The 21,152-nt window shown below is 32.2% G+C and overlaps 11 protein-coding genes across 11 annotated transcripts; 7 read left to right on the plus strand and 4 right to left on the minus strand.

Annotated features, from left to right (window-relative positions):
- Positions 1-121: 121 nt before the first annotated feature.
- Positions 122-1,822, plus strand: TPHA0E03790 (uncharacterized protein; the record flags this gene model as incomplete). The annotated part of the gene is made up of 1 exon (XM_003685854.1): positions 122-1,822. The coding sequence occupies one exon, from the start codon at positions 122-124 to the stop codon at positions 1,820-1,822; it is 1,701 nt and encodes a 566-aa protein (XP_003685902.1).
- Positions 1,823-2,310: 488 nt separating this feature from the next.
- On the plus strand, positions 2,311-3,537 carry MGR1 (Mgr1p; the record flags this gene model as incomplete). Its single annotated transcript, XM_003685855.1, has 1 exon — positions 2,311-3,537. One exon carries the CDS (start codon positions 2,311-2,313, stop codon positions 3,535-3,537), a length of 1,227 nt encoding a protein of 408 aa, XP_003685903.1.
- A 780-nt stretch (positions 3,538-4,317) lies between these two features.
- On the plus strand, positions 4,318-6,549 carry EMC1 (Emc1p; the record flags this gene model as incomplete). Its single annotated transcript, XM_003685856.1, has 1 exon — positions 4,318-6,549. The coding sequence occupies one exon, from the start codon at positions 4,318-4,320 to the stop codon at positions 6,547-6,549; it is 2,232 nt and encodes a 743-aa protein (XP_003685904.1).
- A 286-nt stretch (positions 6,550-6,835) lies between these two features.
- POF1 (nicotinamide-nucleotide adenylyltransferase) lies at positions 6,836-7,633 on the plus strand (the record flags this gene model as incomplete). Its single annotated transcript, XM_003685857.1, has 1 exon — positions 6,836-7,633. The coding sequence occupies one exon, from the start codon at positions 6,836-6,838 to the stop codon at positions 7,631-7,633; it is 798 nt and encodes a 265-aa protein (XP_003685905.1).
- A 48-nt stretch (positions 7,634-7,681) lies between these two features.
- On the minus strand, positions 7,682-10,150 carry URC2 (Urc2p; the record flags this gene model as incomplete). Its single annotated transcript, XM_003685858.1, has 1 exon — positions 7,682-10,150. One exon carries the CDS (start codon positions 10,148-10,150, stop codon positions 7,682-7,684), a length of 2,469 nt encoding a protein of 822 aa, XP_003685906.1.
- Positions 10,151-10,561: 411 nt separating this feature from the next.
- Positions 10,562-12,037, minus strand: TPHA0E03840 (uncharacterized protein; the record flags this gene model as incomplete). Its single annotated transcript, XM_003685859.1, has 1 exon — positions 10,562-12,037. One exon carries the CDS (start codon positions 12,035-12,037, stop codon positions 10,562-10,564), a length of 1,476 nt encoding a protein of 491 aa, XP_003685907.1.
- A 478-nt stretch (positions 12,038-12,515) lies between these two features.
- Positions 12,516-13,964, minus strand: SPS1 (putative serine/threonine protein kinase SPS1; the record flags this gene model as incomplete). The annotated part of the gene is made up of 1 exon (XM_003685860.1): positions 12,516-13,964. One exon carries the CDS (start codon positions 13,962-13,964, stop codon positions 12,516-12,518), a length of 1,449 nt encoding a protein of 482 aa, XP_003685908.1.
- A 1,062-nt stretch (positions 13,965-15,026) lies between these two features.
- On the plus strand, positions 15,027-16,451 carry RBA50 (Rba50p; the record flags this gene model as incomplete). Its single annotated transcript, XM_003685861.1, has 1 exon — positions 15,027-16,451. The coding sequence occupies one exon, from the start codon at positions 15,027-15,029 to the stop codon at positions 16,449-16,451; it is 1,425 nt and encodes a 474-aa protein (XP_003685909.1).
- Positions 16,452-16,844: 393 nt separating this feature from the next.
- Positions 16,845-18,143, plus strand: TPHA0E03870 (DMT family transporter; the record flags this gene model as incomplete). Its single annotated transcript, XM_003685862.1, has 1 exon — positions 16,845-18,143. The coding sequence occupies one exon, from the start codon at positions 16,845-16,847 to the stop codon at positions 18,141-18,143; it is 1,299 nt and encodes a 432-aa protein (XP_003685910.1).
- A 445-nt stretch (positions 18,144-18,588) lies between these two features.
- Positions 18,589-19,773, plus strand: KRE28 (Kre28p; the record flags this gene model as incomplete). Its single annotated transcript, XM_003685863.1, has 1 exon — positions 18,589-19,773. One exon carries the CDS (start codon positions 18,589-18,591, stop codon positions 19,771-19,773), a length of 1,185 nt encoding a protein of 394 aa, XP_003685911.1.
- Positions 19,774-19,867: 94 nt separating this feature from the next.
- CAB1 (pantothenate kinase) lies at positions 19,868-21,025 on the minus strand (the record flags this gene model as incomplete). Its single annotated transcript, XM_003685864.1, has 1 exon — positions 19,868-21,025. One exon carries the CDS (start codon positions 21,023-21,025, stop codon positions 19,868-19,870), a length of 1,158 nt encoding a protein of 385 aa, XP_003685912.1.
- Between the last annotated feature and the right edge of the window lie 127 nt (positions 21,026-21,152).

A 21,152-nucleotide genomic window follows, 5' to 3' on the forward strand; every position in this document is an offset into this window, starting at 1 on the left:
AGGTCTTTGCCTGTTGTATATGAGTCTTTTTGATTCTTACTGTTGAGAGCATACTGCGAGAACACATCGTTGAGAAAGGTGAAATTCTTTAGATATATATATATTTATATACATATATTCAATGGTTTCTATTAATTCGTTATTGTTGGTTGCTGGTTTATCTGGCAACGTGTTTGGTGCTGCAGCTGTCGCTAGAGATGCTAAGGCTTCGTCTAGTGATAAGATTGAGCAACTGAATGCTACTAATTTCGACCAAATTGTGGGATCTAAGAGATTTTTCGTTGCTGAGTTTTATGCTCCATGGTGTTTACATTCAAAGAACATTAAAGAAAGACTAGCTGCCGCTGCAGACAGATTATTACCAAGAGATATTGTTTTTGGTCAGATTGATTGTACTGAGAATAAAGAAGTTTGCGATAAATACGAGATCGATGCTTATCCGACTTTAAAAATATTCAAAGATAGCAATTTGACTCATCCAATTGCTTGGGAGGGTTCCACTAACGTGGATGGGCTTGTTGCATACGCTTTGAGAAAGGATACCGTGCCAGTCACTGTTGTGGACAGTGAATCTGTTTTGCAAGATATTCTGAGAAACAGTGGGAAGCCCGTTGTTGTTAAAAACGCAAACGGTAAATTCGACGAGCAATTCGAGAATATTGCCAAGCAACGTATGGATAGTATCACTTTTGTCTCATTCCCAAGAGAAAAAGATGCTACGTTCAGTTTATACATCAATAAGGGTAAGAATGCCAACGGTTCTCCAGATATTAAAGAAATTTCTAATTTGGAAAATTTGGAATATTTCATTAACGATGAACAAAACTTCGTCAAATGGATCACTCAAGAGACTTTACCAGCTTTCGGTAACTTGACTGCCAGTACGCACTCAGTTTACGCTAGCTTAAGTGTCCCAATCGCTTACTATATGTACAACCGTGATGAAGATGCTACTGACGATATCATTCCATTTATGAAGGAATTAGGTGAAACTTACCGTGGTAAAGTCAATATTGTTGGTGTCGACGTTCGTCAATACAGTAAACCAATTGAAACTTTAGGTGTTTTACCACAATACCCATTATTCGCTATTCATGATGTTCGCAAAAATAGAAGATACGTTTTACCACAGTTGGCTGAAGAAGAATTCAAGAACTTGGAAGAACCAGTTAAGCTATCTCAAATTCATATGAAACAATTATTAGAAAATTTCACTAAGGGTGAAGCTAAACCAATGGAGAGATCAGAAGAGGTACCAGCTAAACAAGACTCTGATGTTTATCATTTAGTTGGCTCAACTCATGACAAATTTGTTTTCGATGAGAAGAGGGACATTCTAGTTAGATACTATGCTCCATGGTGTAATATCTCTGCCAAGATCGAGCCATTGTTCAACAGAGCTGCCCAAATCTTCAACGAAGATGCTTCTTTGAAAGACAAATTAGCACTAGCTGACATTAACGCATTCGACAATGATGTTTTAAGCGTTGATATCGAACAGTTCCCGACTTTAGTGCTGTTCCCAGCTGGCAATAACACAAAACCAGTCTTTTTTGAAGGTGGTAAGAGTATCGAATCCATTATGGCGTTTGTTGAAAACAGTTCTACACATAAAATTCCAGGTAAGCAAATGTTTGCTGCATACAGACAGCGTGTTTTGGATGAACAAAATAAGAAAGAATCCGCAGAAAAGGCAAAGAAGGCTTCTGAAGAACAAGCTAAAAAGACTTCTGAAGAACAAGCTAAGAAGACCTCTGAAGAACAAGCTAAAAAGAACGACCAACAACAGCAACAACAACAAGCTGTTCATGATGAATTATAATCTATTCATGTCACTTTTTTGTTGCAATAAATAGATTTAGAATAATAGCCAATCTAGCATTGCAGCATGTAATCTATATAATACAATATATTAACTTTTAAGTTCAGAAATATCTTAACACCATACAGTCTAAATAATTAAACTAGCAATTGTAAAGAGGTCTTTACTTTGAAACAACTCAGTTGTATCAAACCATGAACTGTTATCTTATTCTCTCTTCCTTGTAAAATATGGCATCAGCATTTAAAAAGTGACAATAACGGTTGTTTTGAAATTGATGAAAGCTTAAACTAAAAAAACACTTTATTTAAAGGACAGAATGTTGTTTTATTGGTAGAATTCTATATCTTAACTTAGTTGATACAGTGCGTAATGAGCATATAAGCAGTCTACTTTATTAATAGTTAGGTTATTACGATTTTGAATTAAGTTGCCCCTTTTGTGTTTGAAATACACAGCACTTCCAAGTTTTTTTAACTAAGCACATAATGACTCTGTATACTCCTCCAGATAAGAATCAAAAAGATAAAGGGGATGCTGCAAAGAATGTAGATAGTTCGAATGAACCTTTGAAATTGTATCCACGTCCCAGTCTTGGTCTCAAGATGTGGGGCCCATTAGTTCCTGCTTCGGATAACAGGGTTGGTCTATGGTCCTTAGTAGGTGCACAAACTTTAATTGGTTTATTTTTTTTAAGAAGAGGTTGGACCATTCGTAAGAATGTTAACATGAGAAACCTAGCCACTGGTGTTTCTCCAGCTTTTAAGACTGACATTTCAAATATCCCTACTTTGAATCGATTCTCTAATGGGCCTGTGGCAACTGGAACTGCAACTACAAAACCAAGCATTTTTGCTAGTATACTGACTAGGTTTATAAAACGTCAGCCAACTGGTAGTCGGTTTGGAGCAAGATATGGTTATCAGAATCAACAGTCTTGGCAAGGATTTAGAAGTTTTGCTTCTTTGTTATATCTATTCGTAGGTGCACTTGTTATATCGCAATCAACTTTAGAAATTATGAGACTCGTTTTATTAAAATATGATCCATGGTACGATGAAGCAAAAAGTGCTCGCGAAAAGAAGTTCTTTAATGATATCGTAAAATACTATCATGAAGGTATAGATCCAACAAAAATAAAAGTAAAGGATGCATCGAGCGGCACTGCTCTATCGACAAATAGTCCTCAAGTCAGACAAAGTGTTGCACTAGTTAGAGCACAAGCTGAAAATGAAAGTATATTGACAAAATGGTTTGGACCAGTTTACTTCAAACCAATGTCTTTTAATGATTTTCTAGATAAATTGGAATACAATCTAGATATACAAGATAAAATTGACGATAAGAAGAAGTCCAAACTAATATCGAAATCTATCCAAAGAAAATTAAGACATACTCCAGATGAGTTGCATAATTTAAAAGTTATCAATGAAGAAAATCGGAAAAAAACGTTACAATTATTGGATTTAAATAGAGGCATTGGGGAATCTGACCATCAAGGTCAGAAATCAGAGCACCCACCAAGAGGAATTATAATGGATGATGCGCTAACATCACCTGAAGAAGTTGACCTGGGAGAAATGTGGTATCTTTATAATCCCTGGATGAACTTAGCATTAGATACATCTTTAAGCATAAAATTTCTCCCAACCGTGGTGATGGATACTGACGATAAAGATTCAAAGTCTGACGGGAATGACCAAAAAAACTATTGAACGATGACTTACAACAAGAAACTGACAGCAGTGCAGTTCCAGAGAAAAAGTGTTCCAGGAGCTAGGAAAAAGTGACAGTACAAAAATGGAAGATGTCACTAAACCAACACCAAAAAAATCCATTAACTCAGCATCTAACTCGAAATTATCAAACCCTGATGATAATGAATCGACCAATTAAAGAAAAAAAATAGAACAGAATTAATGTAGTATACGTTGACGAATATTACAAAACACTTGATAATATCTTTTATTTTAGTCTTTTTTGTTAATTTATTTATTTATTAATATGTATAAATTTTTAAACTCGACACTTCTAATAATATGCAAAAAAGTATAATAATCAAATCACAAGTGATAAAATAATGAATGTAACGGACCCATTGAACCATCTTAGGTCTTACTTAATAATTAACCATTTATATCTTCTTTTCTATATCACGGTTCTATCTTAACGTTTGGTGGTAAGTGGACACTTAGAAATCGGGAAACGATATTCTGGAAATAATTTATTTAAAACTGAAAGACAAGATAACTTATATTTATTTAAATAGGACCTCGATTTAAAAGACAATTCAAATGTTGAGGGGATAGACTGTTCCTATATTGAACTAACTGAGACTTGTTCAGTGTTTTTTCATTGGGTTATATTTACTTGTGATTTTGTTTCACTGCTTTCAATCCTCGTTAAAAGTTGAGTGAGAAATTTTGTGGGAAGATTTTACTATACCATTTAAATCATTTGCATTATATACTATAGCATAGCATTAAATCGTTAAGATGTCGATGAAACTTTTTGTTTCAAGTGTTTTGGTATTAATCAATGCCATTTGTGTTCAATGTGTCTACATGGATGAAGCATATTTGACTGACTGGCATTTAGCTAATATTGGTGAATATAGATGTGTTTTTGATAGTCAAAAGAAAGATAAATTGATTATATTGTCTGAAATTGATGAAGGTACCGTGATTACTTATCTTAATAAGACAGATGGTACACCAACTGTCAGACAAAAATTATCCAGTGTGGTAGACGATGTCTTGCGTTATGGTGACAATGACATTTATTTTAAAAGTGGAAACGACTATATTAAATTCAATGATGAAGCAGGGCTAGATTATGATGTAGTTACCAAAAATTTAACATCATTAAACTCTATTTGTTCACCAAATTCGCAAAATATAAAAATGGATAAAAACAATATTAGGGTCATCGACACAGATTCAAATTTAGAATTGATGAACGTTAAATTACCAAATAATTTTACCTCATTTGTATATGCAACAACGGATGGCATTGAAAATTTAAGTGTTCTATTTACTACAGGTGAATTGAAATATATGTTCCAAAACTATAAAAATGGTAATATAACTGAATCTTGGGAAAGAAATGAATCGTTAACAGATATTGTGGCACATGCATATGTAACCCTTCCAGATCTGGAATTACTGCAAACTTCAGATGAGATACTTGCCGAGTACACACTATCTAATCCAATATTCGCATATCTTCACAGAATTAAAAATAATATTAATAGGATAATATCTTTCATTAGAATGAATAGATTGTCCCCTGGCACTATATTAACAAATATCTTGTTTAGTGATACAGTAGATGGTTCAGAAACTATTAAAACTAAACAAAATTTCAAATTTGGTTTTTCAAAATTACTGATTGTGGGAACTAAGAGAGGTCAAATATCAGCTTTAGATATTCTAAACGGTAAGCCGTTATGGAACCTACATCCATTGGATAAAAAGATTGTTTCAATTGAGTGGAATTCATCTAGTAAAGAATTTATTGTTGTTTATGAAACTGGACAATATTTTGCATACAAATTAACTGATTTTTATGCACCAATTCAAAGTTTCAATGGCTCTTTAAAATCGCAAGTTAGAAGTATTAATTTGTTAGATGATTCATCTACCTTGTATGTTAACTATAAAAGTGGTGATAAGGAAATAGTATCTTTGTCAAAAAGTGATGACTTGCTTCAAAATAAAGTTATTTTTATTACTGATCACAATGAAAGAGGCCTATCCGGTCATATGCAAAATTCTACAGATAAGATTATGAATACCTGGAAGATTGATATTCCAAAAAATGAAAAGTTAGTTGCATACGCCAAGAGAATTGACGAACCAATTGCCAATATCGGTGTGGTTACAGGAAATAGAACTGTTCTTTACAAATATTTATATCCAAATTTGGTAAGTTATGCAGTCGTAGACAAAGAAACTAAATCATTATACATTGATATCGTTGATTCTGTAACAGGATCTGTATTATATACTCAAAAACATGATGATTCTGTTAATGATAAACTACCTATCAATATGGTATTTGGTGAACATTGGATAGTATATTCATATTTCAGCTCCAATCCAATTCCAGAACAAAAGCTTGTTGTTATCGAATTATATGATTCATTGTCATTAGATGTCAGGGTTTCTGATCCAAATAAAACATATAATCCATTAGATGGTATCTATAAACCAAAAGTTATTACAAAATCATACTTTTTCCCAGAAATCATCAAGTCATTGCAACTATCTAAAACAAAATTCAATATAGCAAGCAAAGCAATTCTAATAGAAACACAAGATGGACAAATGTCTTATATTCCAAAGTACATTGTTGGTGCAAGACGTAAAGAAGAAAAATTAATGACTGATGATGATAAAAAAGAGTTTATGGCTGCCCCTTATAACAGTAATATTCCAAGCAATGATCATTTTGTTATTACGCACTCTAGACAATTACTTATGGGCAACGAATCAATCATTTCATCAGTCGCCACAAACTTAGAGTCCACTAGTATTGTCTGTAATCTAGGACATGATATATTTTGTACTAAAATATATCCATCATCCCAATTCGATATAATGAACCCAACCTTCGAGAAAGGCAAATTATTATTAACTATTGTAATCATGTCATTAGTTTTGTTCTTTATACGTCCAAGAATGACAATAAAACAATTGAAAACAAAATGGATGGTAAGAGATTGAATTTATTAGCAACAATCATATAGTATCATATAGAATATACATATTATAAAAATACAAAACTTTTATCAAATTAACATCTCAAGGCTTTTTTTTATATGAGATAAGACCATTCAGACAAGATCGCAATGAAAATTGAATATATATCTAAAATTATATAGCCACAATAGCAAGCACATACTGTTAAAAATGTAAGACTGCTGAAGATAATTCCTTATAATTCATAGTAAGATTATATTACTTAACAATTGAAGTATAGTGAGATTGGACTAATTGGAAGAACCATAAGATGGACATATTGAAATTACAATTGGTAGAAAAGTATAAGTCATTCATAGACAGTAACCAAGATTTTAAGGTTGTTTATGGGGACAACTTGCTTGATAGTCAAAATGATGTGATCTTAGTATTGGACTCATCTTTTAATCCCCCACACATGGGACATTATTCCTTGGCAAAGCGATCAATTGAATATTTTAAAGAACACCATAAGAACTCCAAGGTATCTCTTTTATTGCTACTATCTGTGAAAAATGCTGATAAAGTACCTACTCCAGCATCATTTGAAGAAAGATTATACATGATGTGTCTATTGAACGATTTTATTAAAAAAGATGGGATCAAAGTGAGTGTTGGTTTGACAACACATGCAAAATTTGTAGATAAAAGTGATGCTATTAGGAGAGCATGTTCGTTCGAAAACCAAATAGCATACTTAGTCGGATTTGATACTATCACCAGAATATTTGATCCTAGATATTACAAGCCAGATGCTCCAGCTGATGCATTACAGGAGTTTATGAAGACCACACAATTTTGTTGTTTAACGAGGGATAATGGATCTATACCGTCAGAAGAACAATTAAATTATGCTTCCGATATTTCAAGTGGTAAATTTGAGCCACTTATTCCGTCACATTGGGGTTCAAAGATACATATCCTTGATAATGATAGCAAATACACGAAAATATCCTCTTCTGATATAAGAAATAAATTGCATAATATCAGTCGAGTTAAGGAACTTAACGATGAATTACCATTGACAATAATGGAATACTTAGAAGTTTTTGGAAAATCCATTTATTAGAAGCTCTATAAAGTTAACATTGATTATATATGGAAAAAATAGCCTTTATTATTTACTGTTCTTGTTAGAAGTAAAGATCCTTTGCGTAGTGGGTTTTAAGTTATCAAAAAAATCTTGAAAAAAATCTTCAAATGAATTGAATTGATCGACATCAGGAATCGATTGCCTTTCATTTATATTAAACCTAGCAGGAGTGGTTTGTATTTTATTACCTAACTCAATTTTGTTAACAGTAAATTGTCCATTTGGTAAATTTGTCGCCAAGTTGCCATTAGGTATTGTTGAATTTGTTAAACTTGTTAAATTTGTTTTTGTTCTACTTGTGTCAATTATAGATTTGATAATTTTACCCACATTATCAGTTGCATCATTCATCTTCTCACCTATTGTATTTAGATGCCAGTAAATTCTTGAACAAATATTTAGAATATGCTGCCTTTCATCAGGCATGAACCAATGCAAAAAGTCACATAATGTCAAACAGGCATAGACAAGTTGGTGCATAGTGAAGATTGGAGCTCCTCTGATAAGAGATGGCGGTAATCTTAGAAATCCATTCAATAATGAATAAGCATGTTCTCTCATAGTCGATAATATACAAGTTAGAAATAATTTGCTGTTCTTCATTTCATTGAAAAATTCTGAAATAAATGAACGACAAATCATTATGTGATAAAAGTCATAAGTAAAGAGAAGAACACCACCTCCATCTTTTGATAATAATTCTTCCCAATTATTCAGCCAATCTTCTAACTCTGGAAATATAAATTGGATATTAACAATGGGTTCTGTAGCATCGTCACTATTTGTGTGCATTTCTTCAAATTTTTCTTTAGTAATTTTAAAGTATGTTTTGAAATTCAAATATATTGAGTTTACGGTGTCACCTAAGTTCAGTTCACTAATCTTTATGTCATCTCCAAAATTTGCTTGAGGAAACTTGGCAGTTAAATTATTGAATTCCATTAGCATCCTATCCAAAGGAGAAACGTTACCATAACTAATAGAATATTCCAATTTACATACTGTTAATGAATTTAAAATTCTCAGGTGATATAAGTCTTTTGCATCAAATTTATCCTTTTTTAGGACCCTCTCTTTTATTTCATGAAAATCAATTACATTTAACATGCTCGATATAGCAAAATTACTCAATACCAAAGAATTAAATTTTAATTGCCTGTGACGTCTAGATTTTCTCGAAATATGAAACATACAGCAATACAATATTGCTTCTATATCAAAATCGGTAAGCTCCTCAAACATCGTCAATGTATTCGTCAGTAATCTCTCAACTAGTGGATACAATGTCTCTTGTTTTTCTGCATATTTTTCGTCATCGTCAAAACTCATAGCAATAATTGTAAATACACTTGTAATAAATAGATGTTTATGTGCATAATCTTCATCTATTTCTTTAATGCCACCAGGGATGATCCAAAAATGTGACCTTACAAGGAAATCCCTAACAAGTCTGTGACACAAATTAGCATTTTTTTTATAAAACTGTAAAAAATTAACTCTTGCTACCACATATGGTCGTTGTTGTTGTTCTATCTTCTCTTTATCTGATTTGGCCTCTGAAGGAAATAGTCGCTCGTCGATAGCATTAATTAATTTTAGTGGTGGTTCCTTCAGATGAATACCATTGAATGTTTCTTCCTTCATGGAATTTGAGATGTGCAATACATAATTGGAATTATCAGTATTATTAGAAGCTTCATGTCCATTACTATTCGCTATGTTTGCATCTTTACGAGTGTAATAGTTTTTATCATTCTTGCTCTTTGCAGGAAGCATATGTTTTGCAGTATATTCTGCATTTGAAGAGCCTTGTAATTGCATCAAAATTAATTCTAATTTACTCTCTAGGCTGCTAAATTTCTCTTCCATTCTATTCAATCTATTATTCAGAGTTTGAGACAATGGATTTGCAACTGCAATTGTATCATTTTTAGGTTTTCCAATACCATTACTTGAAAATGTATTTGCATTCAATAAATCCGTTGAAGAATTATTGGATGTTAAAAGAATTTTAGAAGAATGTTCGATTGCATCTAAAATTTCATGCTCCCTTTCTGTTGTAAGAGAACAATTGATCTGTAACATATTACATCTATGACATTTTCCTACCAACGGTTCAAAATCACATCTTGTCTTGAACTTTCTACACGTATCACAACTGAAAGTTCTCCTTTTCTTGCGGAACTTCCTTGAATTTTCATTCCCACTTATATTATGTACCATTGTATCTACTTCATTGTCGGTGTCTTCCAAATTGACTGATAATGAACGTTTAGCATTTGAGTTTTGCTCCTGTAGTTGCTTATTTTTCTCAGGAACTTCTTCAGTGGCTGCAGCTTGAATTGTCTCTACTTGTGAGTTTGATTTTTCACCATCACTTAAACCTATTACCTCGATTAGATTCTCATCTCCAAACTTCGGACCACTAGCTGTTGTTTCATTACCTTTTCCAGACGAATCAGTATCGATTACTTTCTGTGTGCCTTTTTCCATAACGTGAGACCTATGTGTGATATACAGTAACCTTAGAATTTTTACACTCTAATCTTGACACCTTCAAGTTTAAATTAGTAATGTACCGTAATCAAATAAAGATAAGCATAGATAAATACAGTCTTTAGCATTATTTTGATGACTTTAGTTTACTTAAAATGAACTTCATCTCTTTATTAAGCGCAGCGGCCCAAAAAGTTAGATTTAAAGGTCATAGATATTTGGTAGTTAATACTTTCAGGTGCAATTCACTTTTTAAAAATATACTTCATTTAAAGCTATTTTATAATGAATCTGAATAAAGAGGATACTAGTAATAAGAATAGCCATTATATTTTATTTAAATAATATTATAAACATTTTTAGTATTAATCATACGTTTAAAAACAATTTCTTCTTTTGGGATTCCGATTAAATGTGTAATAACATAGATGAACAGAAAATTACTGAGACAGCTAAATGGAAATATGAGAATTGATTTGAATAACTTGTAGAGTCATTTTTAATTCTAGAGAAATAACCTGGTTTTTTACCACTGGATTCGCCAGAATCTTTTGATTTATCTTTCTCATCATTATTAGTACTCTTTTCACTTCCCTTTATGACTTCACCATCTTCATTAACACTTAAGGATTTTTGTTTCTTTCCCGATATACACTCGATTTTACCTCCTCTAATGATTGATCTACCACTAACTGGTGTAGTCCAAGTATCACAGTCGAGCTGATCTGAGTTACTGTTAATATATGCACTTCCTTTCACTAATTTCAAGTCTGGGAAATCAGTTTCTTGAAATTTGCCTTCAAAATGAATAGCACCGCCAATCTGTTTCAATTTGGGTAAAAAGCTGAGGTTTGTCAATTTATCATTTTTTGTGACCATTAGACCACCGTTGATGAAAGTAATTCCACTTAAATCTACATTAGATAAGTTTGGATTATCGATGATACCTACGGTTCCTCCCACCGAAGTTAAAGTTGGAATTTCCAAATCAGTAAAAATGTTTTCAATAAACTCCATTGAGCTTGTGACCTTTTCTAATTTTGGGAATGATACCTTAGAGGTATCTCTAACGGTTATATTTTTAGCATATTGTAACTCAGGCATTTCTAATTCTAGTTCTCTCGAGTTAGCATGGATTGTAAATTGTTCAGTAACTTCTTTTAGATTTGTCTTAATTGTCTCTAAGAATCTGTTGTTATTAATGTTAAAAGTGCTAATCTTTTCTATGTTATCAAATCCGTCAATGTATGATAATGAAGTATCTGAAATTGTAATACTTTCGATTTCAGTTATTTCTTTATTCAATTGCACATAATTTAAAATTGGTACCACTTTCCAATCGATGACTTTAACGGACACAAGTTCTGGTATATTCAATGATACCAATGAGGTCAAACTTTGTAAAACAAAAGTGTCTTTAATCTTTTTTAAATGTGGAGCATTTATATTGACAATATTAGAATTCTCCTCAATTTGTATGCTACCTTCAATTTCTTCGATATTACCAAAATCAACATCAGAACTATCATAATTGGAAATATGAATAGACCCCATTAACTTCTGACATGCATTCTGTAAAGCATAAAGTTCTTGTTTCGATTCGATAACGTAAGAATCCTTTCTACATTGCTCAAGTACGGGAGTTGACTTTTCATAGGATACCTTTTCAAATGGATCTTGTTTTTGCATTAATAACTCATTATTCAAGAGTTGAAACTTTTGATCACCTAATGATAATAAATCCCTTTTCTGAATCCATATGATGCTTCCAGGTTTCACATTGTGTGATTTGAATGATCCTTGTTGCACCATATTATAACGGTCAGGATGATGTATGTAACTAGCTGTGGCAAAGGATATTAGTAACAAAATTAATAGATTCATTATGGCCTACTTTCTTAAATATTACAGTATTTTTTGTTCTTCTGTAATTATTTTATTTTAAAATAATGAATTTTATTAAAAAGTAGTATGGCTATTCTGATCACAAGTAAGATATATAACAGAAATATAAAGTTCTTCTTCTCAAATTGTGACTTCTTTATATATATTCTCATAGCTATTTGTAACGTCTAATCTGTAAAAATATTTTAGAAACTGTGTGACACAAAGTGTCACAAATTACAGTATTTCTTTTACAAAGAGTCTCGCATTTCTGTGACACCTGGTTTGATGTGATAAAGTGTTATAAACATGAACATGAACACTTGAATCTTTGTGTATTCATGTAATACCTTACTCTGTCTAGTTATAAAGCTTTTATTTAATTTTGAATAGAATTATTGCCTACTTTTACTCTATTTGAGATATTTGTATAACTATATAGTTAAGGTTGCGGTAACTGGCACTATTATAAAACTAGTTATTGACGGCTTGCAATGTATTCTTTAATTGAAGTCATTCTTAATGAAATTTCTTCAATGAAGACTTCACTGAAACCTGGGACTTGTGATTCAGTTTTTGTAAAATTGGACATTATTCCATCGACATAATATTTTGTCTCTTCATCTTTTGCTCTTTCATGCATTCTAGTAAAACTATAATTTATTACATTTTTTAAATAGTCAAATTCCTTCAAATCAAATAGATTCTTCTCAGAAGATGTTTTTGAATCATTTGTGTTGGTAATTTTTCCTGCGACAATATTGTTTTTAGTCTTATCCAATCTCCTAAACGATCTTTCACTAATATTTGTCATTGGTGTCTCTAATTGACTGGATGGCTTAGATGTTCTCATATCTAAAGTGGGTGTTGTTGGACTCTTTTCTAATTCTGACATCTTTTGCAATGTTGCTGCTTCAGTGGTTTGAATATTATTCTCGTAAATTTCTTGTATGCTATTGTTATTCTCTGATACATCAAAGTTCCAAGACATTATATTTTCTGAACCATCATATATTTTTTGATTAAGTTGATATTTTGGTGTTTTAGAATAATTATTCTTCAACTTTATTGACTTTATTAAATCAACATCTTCTTTTAAGTTCAATACAGTATTTGGCAATAAAAAATCTGTCTCTAATAATGCTTCAATAGAAGGCCTTTGTTTAGGATCTTTTATTAAACACAAGGAGACAAAATATTTGGCCTTTTCTGAATACTGTCCGTGAAGCTTTGGCGGTTTTCTTTTGGGAATATTCAACATAACTTTGAATGGATCATATTTGGATAAAGGTGGTACCCCCTTTAATAATTCATAAGCAGTAATTCCAAGTGACCAAATATCAGCTTTCTCATTGTAACCTTTACATTGTTTATTTATTACCTCTGGAGCCATCCAGTATGGTGTCCCAACAAAAGTACCTCTCTTCATGGTGGCCCTGATTTGTCCGCTAACGCCAAAATCTCCCAATTTGACTTTCCCACAATCTGTCAATAAAATATTGGCAGCTTTGATATCTCTATGTATCTTCTTTTGATCATGTAAATATTTTAAACCTTTTACAGTATCCCTTAAGATATAAGATACTTTTGATTCCGGGATACCTTTTGAATAAACCATTTTAATTAAATCGGCACAAGAGCCACCTCCACAATATTCCATTACAATCCACATAGTAACATCTTCTGTTAATGTAGTTATATAATTTGTGATGAAAGGAGATTTTAGTTCTGACAGAAAGAAAATTTCCTGTGTAAGCAATTCGATATCTTCATCTGTATTTTCTAAATTAACAATTTTAATAGCAACAACTTTACTCTCATTCTTGTCTATAGCTTTATAAACATCTCCAAAATTACCTCTCCCAACACAATCTTGAATTGTGTAACGTGTCAATGGATTCACTTTCTCAAATACTGAGTTAGTCATTCTTAGCAACTAAAAAAAAATCTGTACAGAAACTAAAACAGATTAACGAATGTTAATAGTAATGTTTTATTTTATATATTTTCCTCTTTGCAAAACGTAAGTTAAAAGCAGCTATATTATTGTTGTTCTTGCTAAGTGTATATTAGTCTGTTTGTATAGCAATGATAATTATTTCTTAAAATATGATGCCTTTAAAACCTAACTGCCAATAACGAATACCTGTTGAATGTGCTTGTGTAAAGTTAAAAACCTACTAAAACTTGTTTAAAAATAAAAGAAAATCAACTGTAAACACTAAAGAAAAAACTAGTTCAATCTACTTGAACAGTCCTTTCAAAGTATAGACTATCTCTTAAATAGAATATGAACTTCTCAAGTGACACAATTATTTATTACCAATCCACAAAATAATTAGTGACGCGATTTTTACCTTCCTCCCACTGAAATAAAGATAATTGTTGCTGTGTTTTCATATTCTGACACTATAACGTTCACCCAAATGGTTACATAAAGATAGGTCTGTTCATGGCCTAAATGAAACACATCAACACGTCCTTCTTGCATGTACAGCTGTGCTTTTATGCACGTATATCACCTGTATACATTATAAACAGGATCGACATTTTATCGGATTCACGCAGATTTTAAAACAAAGTGAGGATTTAAAAAGAACCATTAGATAAACCGTCATAACAACACTGGAACTTATGGATACACTTAGTATCTACTTGTATAATGGTTTGATCAAATTAAAATCAACTATACTCTTCCTTTTAAAGGCCATTCGATTACTTGTTCATAACCGTCAATGTCACTCTTTGTTACGTGGTTAATGATATCTTGTGTGCATTAGAAACTATGAATTTAGCGATGAGATGGGAAGAAGCAACTTCGATAGAAGTATAAGTTGACTTGATTATTAATATAGTTTATGGAAGGTTAAGCTTCAGTTAATATAAACAGTCGGTAGACTAAGTGTATTTTTGGTTTGTCTCAAATACTGTGGAAACATACTCATCAATAAAATTAAAGAAAAAAAAACACACATTTGGAAAGAAAAAGATGGATTTATTGGGTGAGATAGTTGAAAAAAATCTAGATGATGATCATGCAGTTGGTGATGTTCAAATGAGTAAGCAAAATGCCAACAATGGAGGATTTCCTGAGTTGTACAAACCTGAAAAAATTTCGTCGTGGAGGCAACGTTTGAAAGCTAAGGGACAGCGTGCTTGGCAAAATGCTGCTGGTTCTCCATCTGAACAAAAGTTAACCTATGCAGAGAAGGTAGCTGCCAATGAAATTAAAGGTGAAGATAAGCCTGTGTCTGAAGTGAAATCAATCCATGATGAGAATATTAATAGACTTAAAAATATGAATGACGAAGAGATTATGAGAGAGAGAATGGAATTGTTCGAGTCACTAGATCCAAAGTTGATTCAAAAGCTATTGAAAAATATGAATAAGAGATCCATGACTGAAGATGGTACACCCATTTTTGCGGAGATAGAAGGTGCACCAGGGACTTGGGTTGGTGGAACGAACGATTTGCATAATTTGCCGACACTTTCTGGGAAGAGTGTCGAAGAAGCTTTGGGCACAGGTCATAAACAACACTCAGTTTCCGAAATCAAACCTACAAAGGTGGAAAAACAAGAGGACGTACAAGATTATAACGAGGACGATGATAATGAATTACTTTATGAGGATGAAGTTGACGATATTGCTCCATTAGATTTCCAATTGGCACAGAATATAGACCATATGACTAATGAGGAACTAATGAGTGATGTGCATTTCGTCAGAGAAGTGAAAAATGATTCTATTAATAAAGATAATGAGAAGTTATTTGAGAAATTAGATATTAACGACCCTGAATTCAACTCTAAACTTCACGAGAAATATTTCCCAGATTTACCAAAAGATATTAGCAAGTTAAAATGGATGGAATCTGTAACCAAGACAGAGGATGGTGAGGAAATAGGAGAATCATCTTCAGTTATTGAAGACGTAACACAATTAAGATTCGATTTCAAAGGTAACTTAATTCCTCCAAGTAGAAAAATTGAAAACACAACTCAATCTGCATTACACCATCATTCACAAGACCCTCAATTAGCCGGTTACACGATTCCTGAGTTAGCAAGGCTTACCAGATCGACCTTTCCACAACAAAGATCTATCTCGATCCAAGTTTTAGGAAGAATCCTATATAAACTGGGCAAACAATCATACTATCAATTAATCCCAGAAATAGATCAAGAAACATATCAAGAGCATGGTAGTACGCAAGGCGTAATAAACAAAATCTATTCTATGATATGGGACTTATGCAAAGACTGTCAAGTTATTGAATCCCTAGAAGATGCAGCTGATGAGAGAAAAACCAGTCATCTGACAGTAAGAAACTATGCCATTGAAGCCCTATGGTTATGGAAAAATGGTGGTGGTGATTTCAGGGCAAAACATACTGAAACAAAAACTGATTAAATAAAATAATATGTATATATATATATACTTAATACGAAATCATATTAAGTGCATGTACTTGTTCTACTAACATTGCAATGCTTTATTTCTTCTTGTTAATACATTCTCTTTTCCATGACTCTGCTTAACTATGTGAAATATTTTTAAAGCGCAAAAGAATCATCCTTATTGACATATTTAAAGGATTAAGATCCTAAGCATGCCACTTCAAAGTTTTGGGATGAACTAATTAATTTATATAGTTTGTAATAATATTGTTCATCTTAATGCAGCAGATTAGTGGAAATTAAAATCAGGATTTTTTACTACATGTTGTCAGGGTTCTGATAATATTATTGTTATCTTTCAAACTATTTCCTCAAGATAAAAAACAATTTATCTTTATACGTTACGATGAGCTCAGACTTTAATGGTAATAAAAGTTCAGTTGTGATTGAAACTCAGGAACTAGATGTTGAAGTTGAAAGTAATATTGAAGATTCGAGTAATCGAAGCTTCCCTTCATTTGATCGGGAAGAACGTTCTGTGAATAAGAGTGTTAGCGAGGATGACTTCGAAGATGACTGTGAAATCGAAGAAGATAAATCAAATATCTTAAGGAAATTCACATCAGAAAGCTTAAAACCTAATATTGGTTTGGTTATTCTCGCACTAGCATTTTTTTGTAATTCATTAATGATTGTTTCTACTAAAGTATTAGTGACCAATCCTGAGAGATCATCAGAAGAGAGAATTAAACCTTTACAAATTTTATTAGTAAGAATGGTTTTAACGTACATTGGAACTTTGATATACATGTACTTGAATCGTGCTACTATTCCAAATGTTCCATTTGGTCCTCCAGAAGTTAGAAAATGGCTGTTATTAAGAGGTGCATGTGGGTTTTTTGGTGTTTTTGGCATGTACTTTTCATTGATGTACTTATGTTTAAGTGACGCTCTAATTATTACATTTTTATCACCTTCTGTCACTATAATATTGGCATGGGTAGTACTGAGAGAGAATTTAACGAAATACGAAGTTACCAGTTCACTCATATCATTATTAGGAGTTGTGTTGATTATCCGTCCAGAGTTTATATTTGGTTCAAGAGGAATGTCTTCAGATGGTAATGACTTGTCGGTTGTTTCATCAGATCCCCATGAGAGATTAATAGCAAGTTTAGTTGGGCTTGCGGGTGTCTTTGGAGCAAGTATAGTGTATATTGTAATTAGGTTCATTGGTAACAAAGCACATGCCATTATGAGCGTCAGCTATTTTTCAATGGTTACAGCAGTTATTTCATTGATTGGAATCATCATCATTCCTTCAATGACCTTTCAAATACCTTCTTCGCTAAAAGAATGGCTTTTATTTGCAAATTTAGGCGTTTGTGGATTTTTCTTTCAGTTATTGTTGACTTTAGGCATACAAAAAGAGAAGGCTGGTAGGGGAACTCTCATGCAATATACACAAATAATTTATGCCATATTTTGGGATGTTTTACTATGGGACGTATGGCCAAATATTTGGTCTTGGGGAGGCATGGTCCTGATTATAGGAAGCACGCTATTCATGTTTATTCTCAAGAAGTCAGTCTCAAAGAGTGAGCAAGCCTTAAATGATAGTGAAGGGAGAAATTTACAACTATCTAGAGGAACAGCATCTCATCCTGACAACGATGAGCTGGAGTTACAGAACTTATCAGATTAACTTCTGAATGGAAATGGGAACTACAATGATGGTCAAATGTAAGTTAGAGTTCAAGTACTCGGAGAGTTGCACAGAAATCTTTATATGAAGGAAGAAATTATGATATAAGGAACCTCAATGTTATTGTAATACTATCTGATATTAAAAACAGTTCTGTGAACCTGAATTGACTTTGCCTTAATGATAATGTGATCTTTTACGGCGCTACCACGTGTTTTTCAGTTTTCGTGTGACATCAAAATGAAGTGAACCAAAACTATAAACAAATAATTTATAAAACGATGCCAAATCTGAACTTGGATAATGTTTTTAACAGTTCATTAATTCTTGTATATAGATATAAATATGTGTGTGTTCCTTAGTTTAGATATATGTCAAGACTATTTCGCATCTACAAAAAAAATAAACGTTGTTTTCTGTTATTAGGTTTTAATTGTGAATAGAGATGGAGGTTCGACCTGTTACAACTTTCAAAAATGAGTTAAGGAATATTGAAGAAACAGTTACTCAGGCAAGTACCGAAGTTCTTAACGAACAAGAGCAACGATACCAAACTACAATAAATGAGATTACCCAAAGTATAGTGAGCGTAAGCAATGGACAAGATTTTATTAAACTTTACAAAGGTGATCAACAATTGAGTGATGTTATCGATGAGAACGAATCACTAGTAATAGATCCAAGGAATTTGAAGGACAACTTATTAAAAGTGAATAAATTAGTAGAGTTATTGAAGCTAACGTATTTGGAAAAGGACACCTTGGATTATTTTTTAAGATATACTTTGACTTCAACAAACTTGCTAGCTCTTGAGAGTGAGGATGATCCTAAGTTCCTCGAATTACAAAAACAAGTTGCATCAATGGAACAAAATGCTCTTATTGATAAGTTACAGAGCGTTGAAAATGCCAAGGAGGAGATATTAAATAAAAACAAAGAACTGTCAATGAAACAAGATCAAATAAATAATATGTATCTGGATACAACGGGTATTATAGATGATTGTTGGGAAATGTTAGATGAATTAGAGACATTAAAAAGGCTGCAAAACGAAAATACGATCTCAAATAAAGATGCTGCTCCAGATAATAAAGTTGAAAAAGATAATGACGCTGAAATAATAAAAGAAACATATGAAGAATGGCAGACCTTAAAAATGGTAAAATCTTTAGAAAATAAATTAAATTCAGAATTAGCTCAAGTTCAACAAATACGAGATGAAAAAAACCTAAATAGTGACATGAAGTCCAAGGGCAATTTTGATACCAATGAAGTTCTTACAGTTCAGGGAGAAACTTTAACAAAGCTAATTAGGTTATGGAATAATTATTTCTTGCCTTCTTCGAATCTTCCTAATTCTGAAGAAAAAACACAAAGCAAATTAAGATTAGAAATATTCCCACAAACAAGAAAATTTCAGTTTAACCTATCGAATAAATACGTTGTTGTATTCGAATTGAATGATGATGTAAAAAATTCTGTTAAAGATATTAGATTTTTTGAAAAAAATGCAGATTCAATGGTTGAAAACTTCAAGTTAAGAAGTGAATATTTAAACAAATTTAATAAACCTATTAGCAATCATGAAATATTTTGGGTTATGGAGGATATACTGCGAAATGTTATTTAGCAAATGCTTTAAGTAATTAAATAAATGACAGTAATAAATAAATAATAAAAAAATTATAATTTCGAATATAGCTAAAATGCATTTAAGAAAACTATCATTCAACCTCACTTAAAAATGCACCCATGGCACCTAGGTAACCTTCATGCTTTAAGAAAAATGCTTGTTTCGTTCCATCAGACCAAAAATTGATTGCATAGCTTAATGTATTCATAGTTGTCAAATGGCCTCTTATATATGAACCGCCGAAATAGATATTATGCACATTATGGATTTTGGCTTGTAAATATGCAATTTGGCCGATATTATTCGATATGGCATATAATAGACTCTTTGATATATCTTCATTTCTGAATGATTTCTCAGTTTTTCTTCTATTTATTATCTCAGTGGAGGTTATCCTTGAGGATTCGTTTGGATTTTCATTATCATCAATGCTTAAATTTTCTAATTCGTTACTCATGTCTTTTTTAGTTTCGGTAGATGTGGAAGAACTCCTATTTTCAAACACTTTTGCAAATGAAGAAGCAATATGGGTTGATTTCAGACCTATGTTGCTGTATCCGGAGCCATATATATCACCTACAAGCATATCCACATTTGTATTATCACCTTCTTGTGCCCAACTTAACATTTCATCGTAAGTCTTTGCGCCGGTGATCAAAGAGAGCAATCCCCAAAGAGTGCCTCCTCCTAAGCTAGAGCCACCAACCCTTGAAAACTCATTTGGAGACTCTACTTTCAAGATGGAGACTCCTGAACCTATATTCACTAACAGATAGGGATAAATCAATGTGTCTATATTCTTATTATTATTCGCATCCTCTTTAGAATTTAAACTGTGCTGTATGATTTTCATTCCTTCGATGTCATTGTAAGTAAACACTTCGTCTTTAATTTTGTGTATGAACATATTCAAACCTTTGATCAAGCATTCCATTTCATCGAACCGTGAAATTGATTTGATATTAGAAAACTCTTTTGTCAGCAAATTATAAAACTTGTATGCACCTCCACCAGTGGCAATGATCTGCGTAGTCTGGTAATCATTATTATTGTGATCCTTCACCAAGTTATGTAGCAGCAGAATGAAATCATCAATCCGTGCACTTTCAATTGTATCAAAGCAAAGTGTATTAGAGCACAATGGTGAATATACAACTTTCGCCAAAGTTCCACCGATATCAATAGCAATTGTAAATAGTTTCTTGCTATAATTACAATCAAAATGTATGCAATTCTTCATCTGGGTCATCTCAATAAAGAAAATTTACACAAAAAACGACACTTATCTTAATATATCCCTACCAAAAATCCATCTAAATACTTAAACGTAAATTTTTACGTAAGTCAGATTAATCAATTGATTATTCCTAATTCAC

This window comes from Tetrapisispora phaffii, chromosome 5, assembly GCF_000236905.1.
Source record: "Tetrapisispora phaffii CBS 4417 chromosome 5, complete genome".
Classification (NCBI taxonomy): domain Eukaryota; kingdom Fungi; phylum Ascomycota; class Saccharomycetes; order Saccharomycetales; family Saccharomycetaceae; genus Tetrapisispora; species Tetrapisispora phaffii.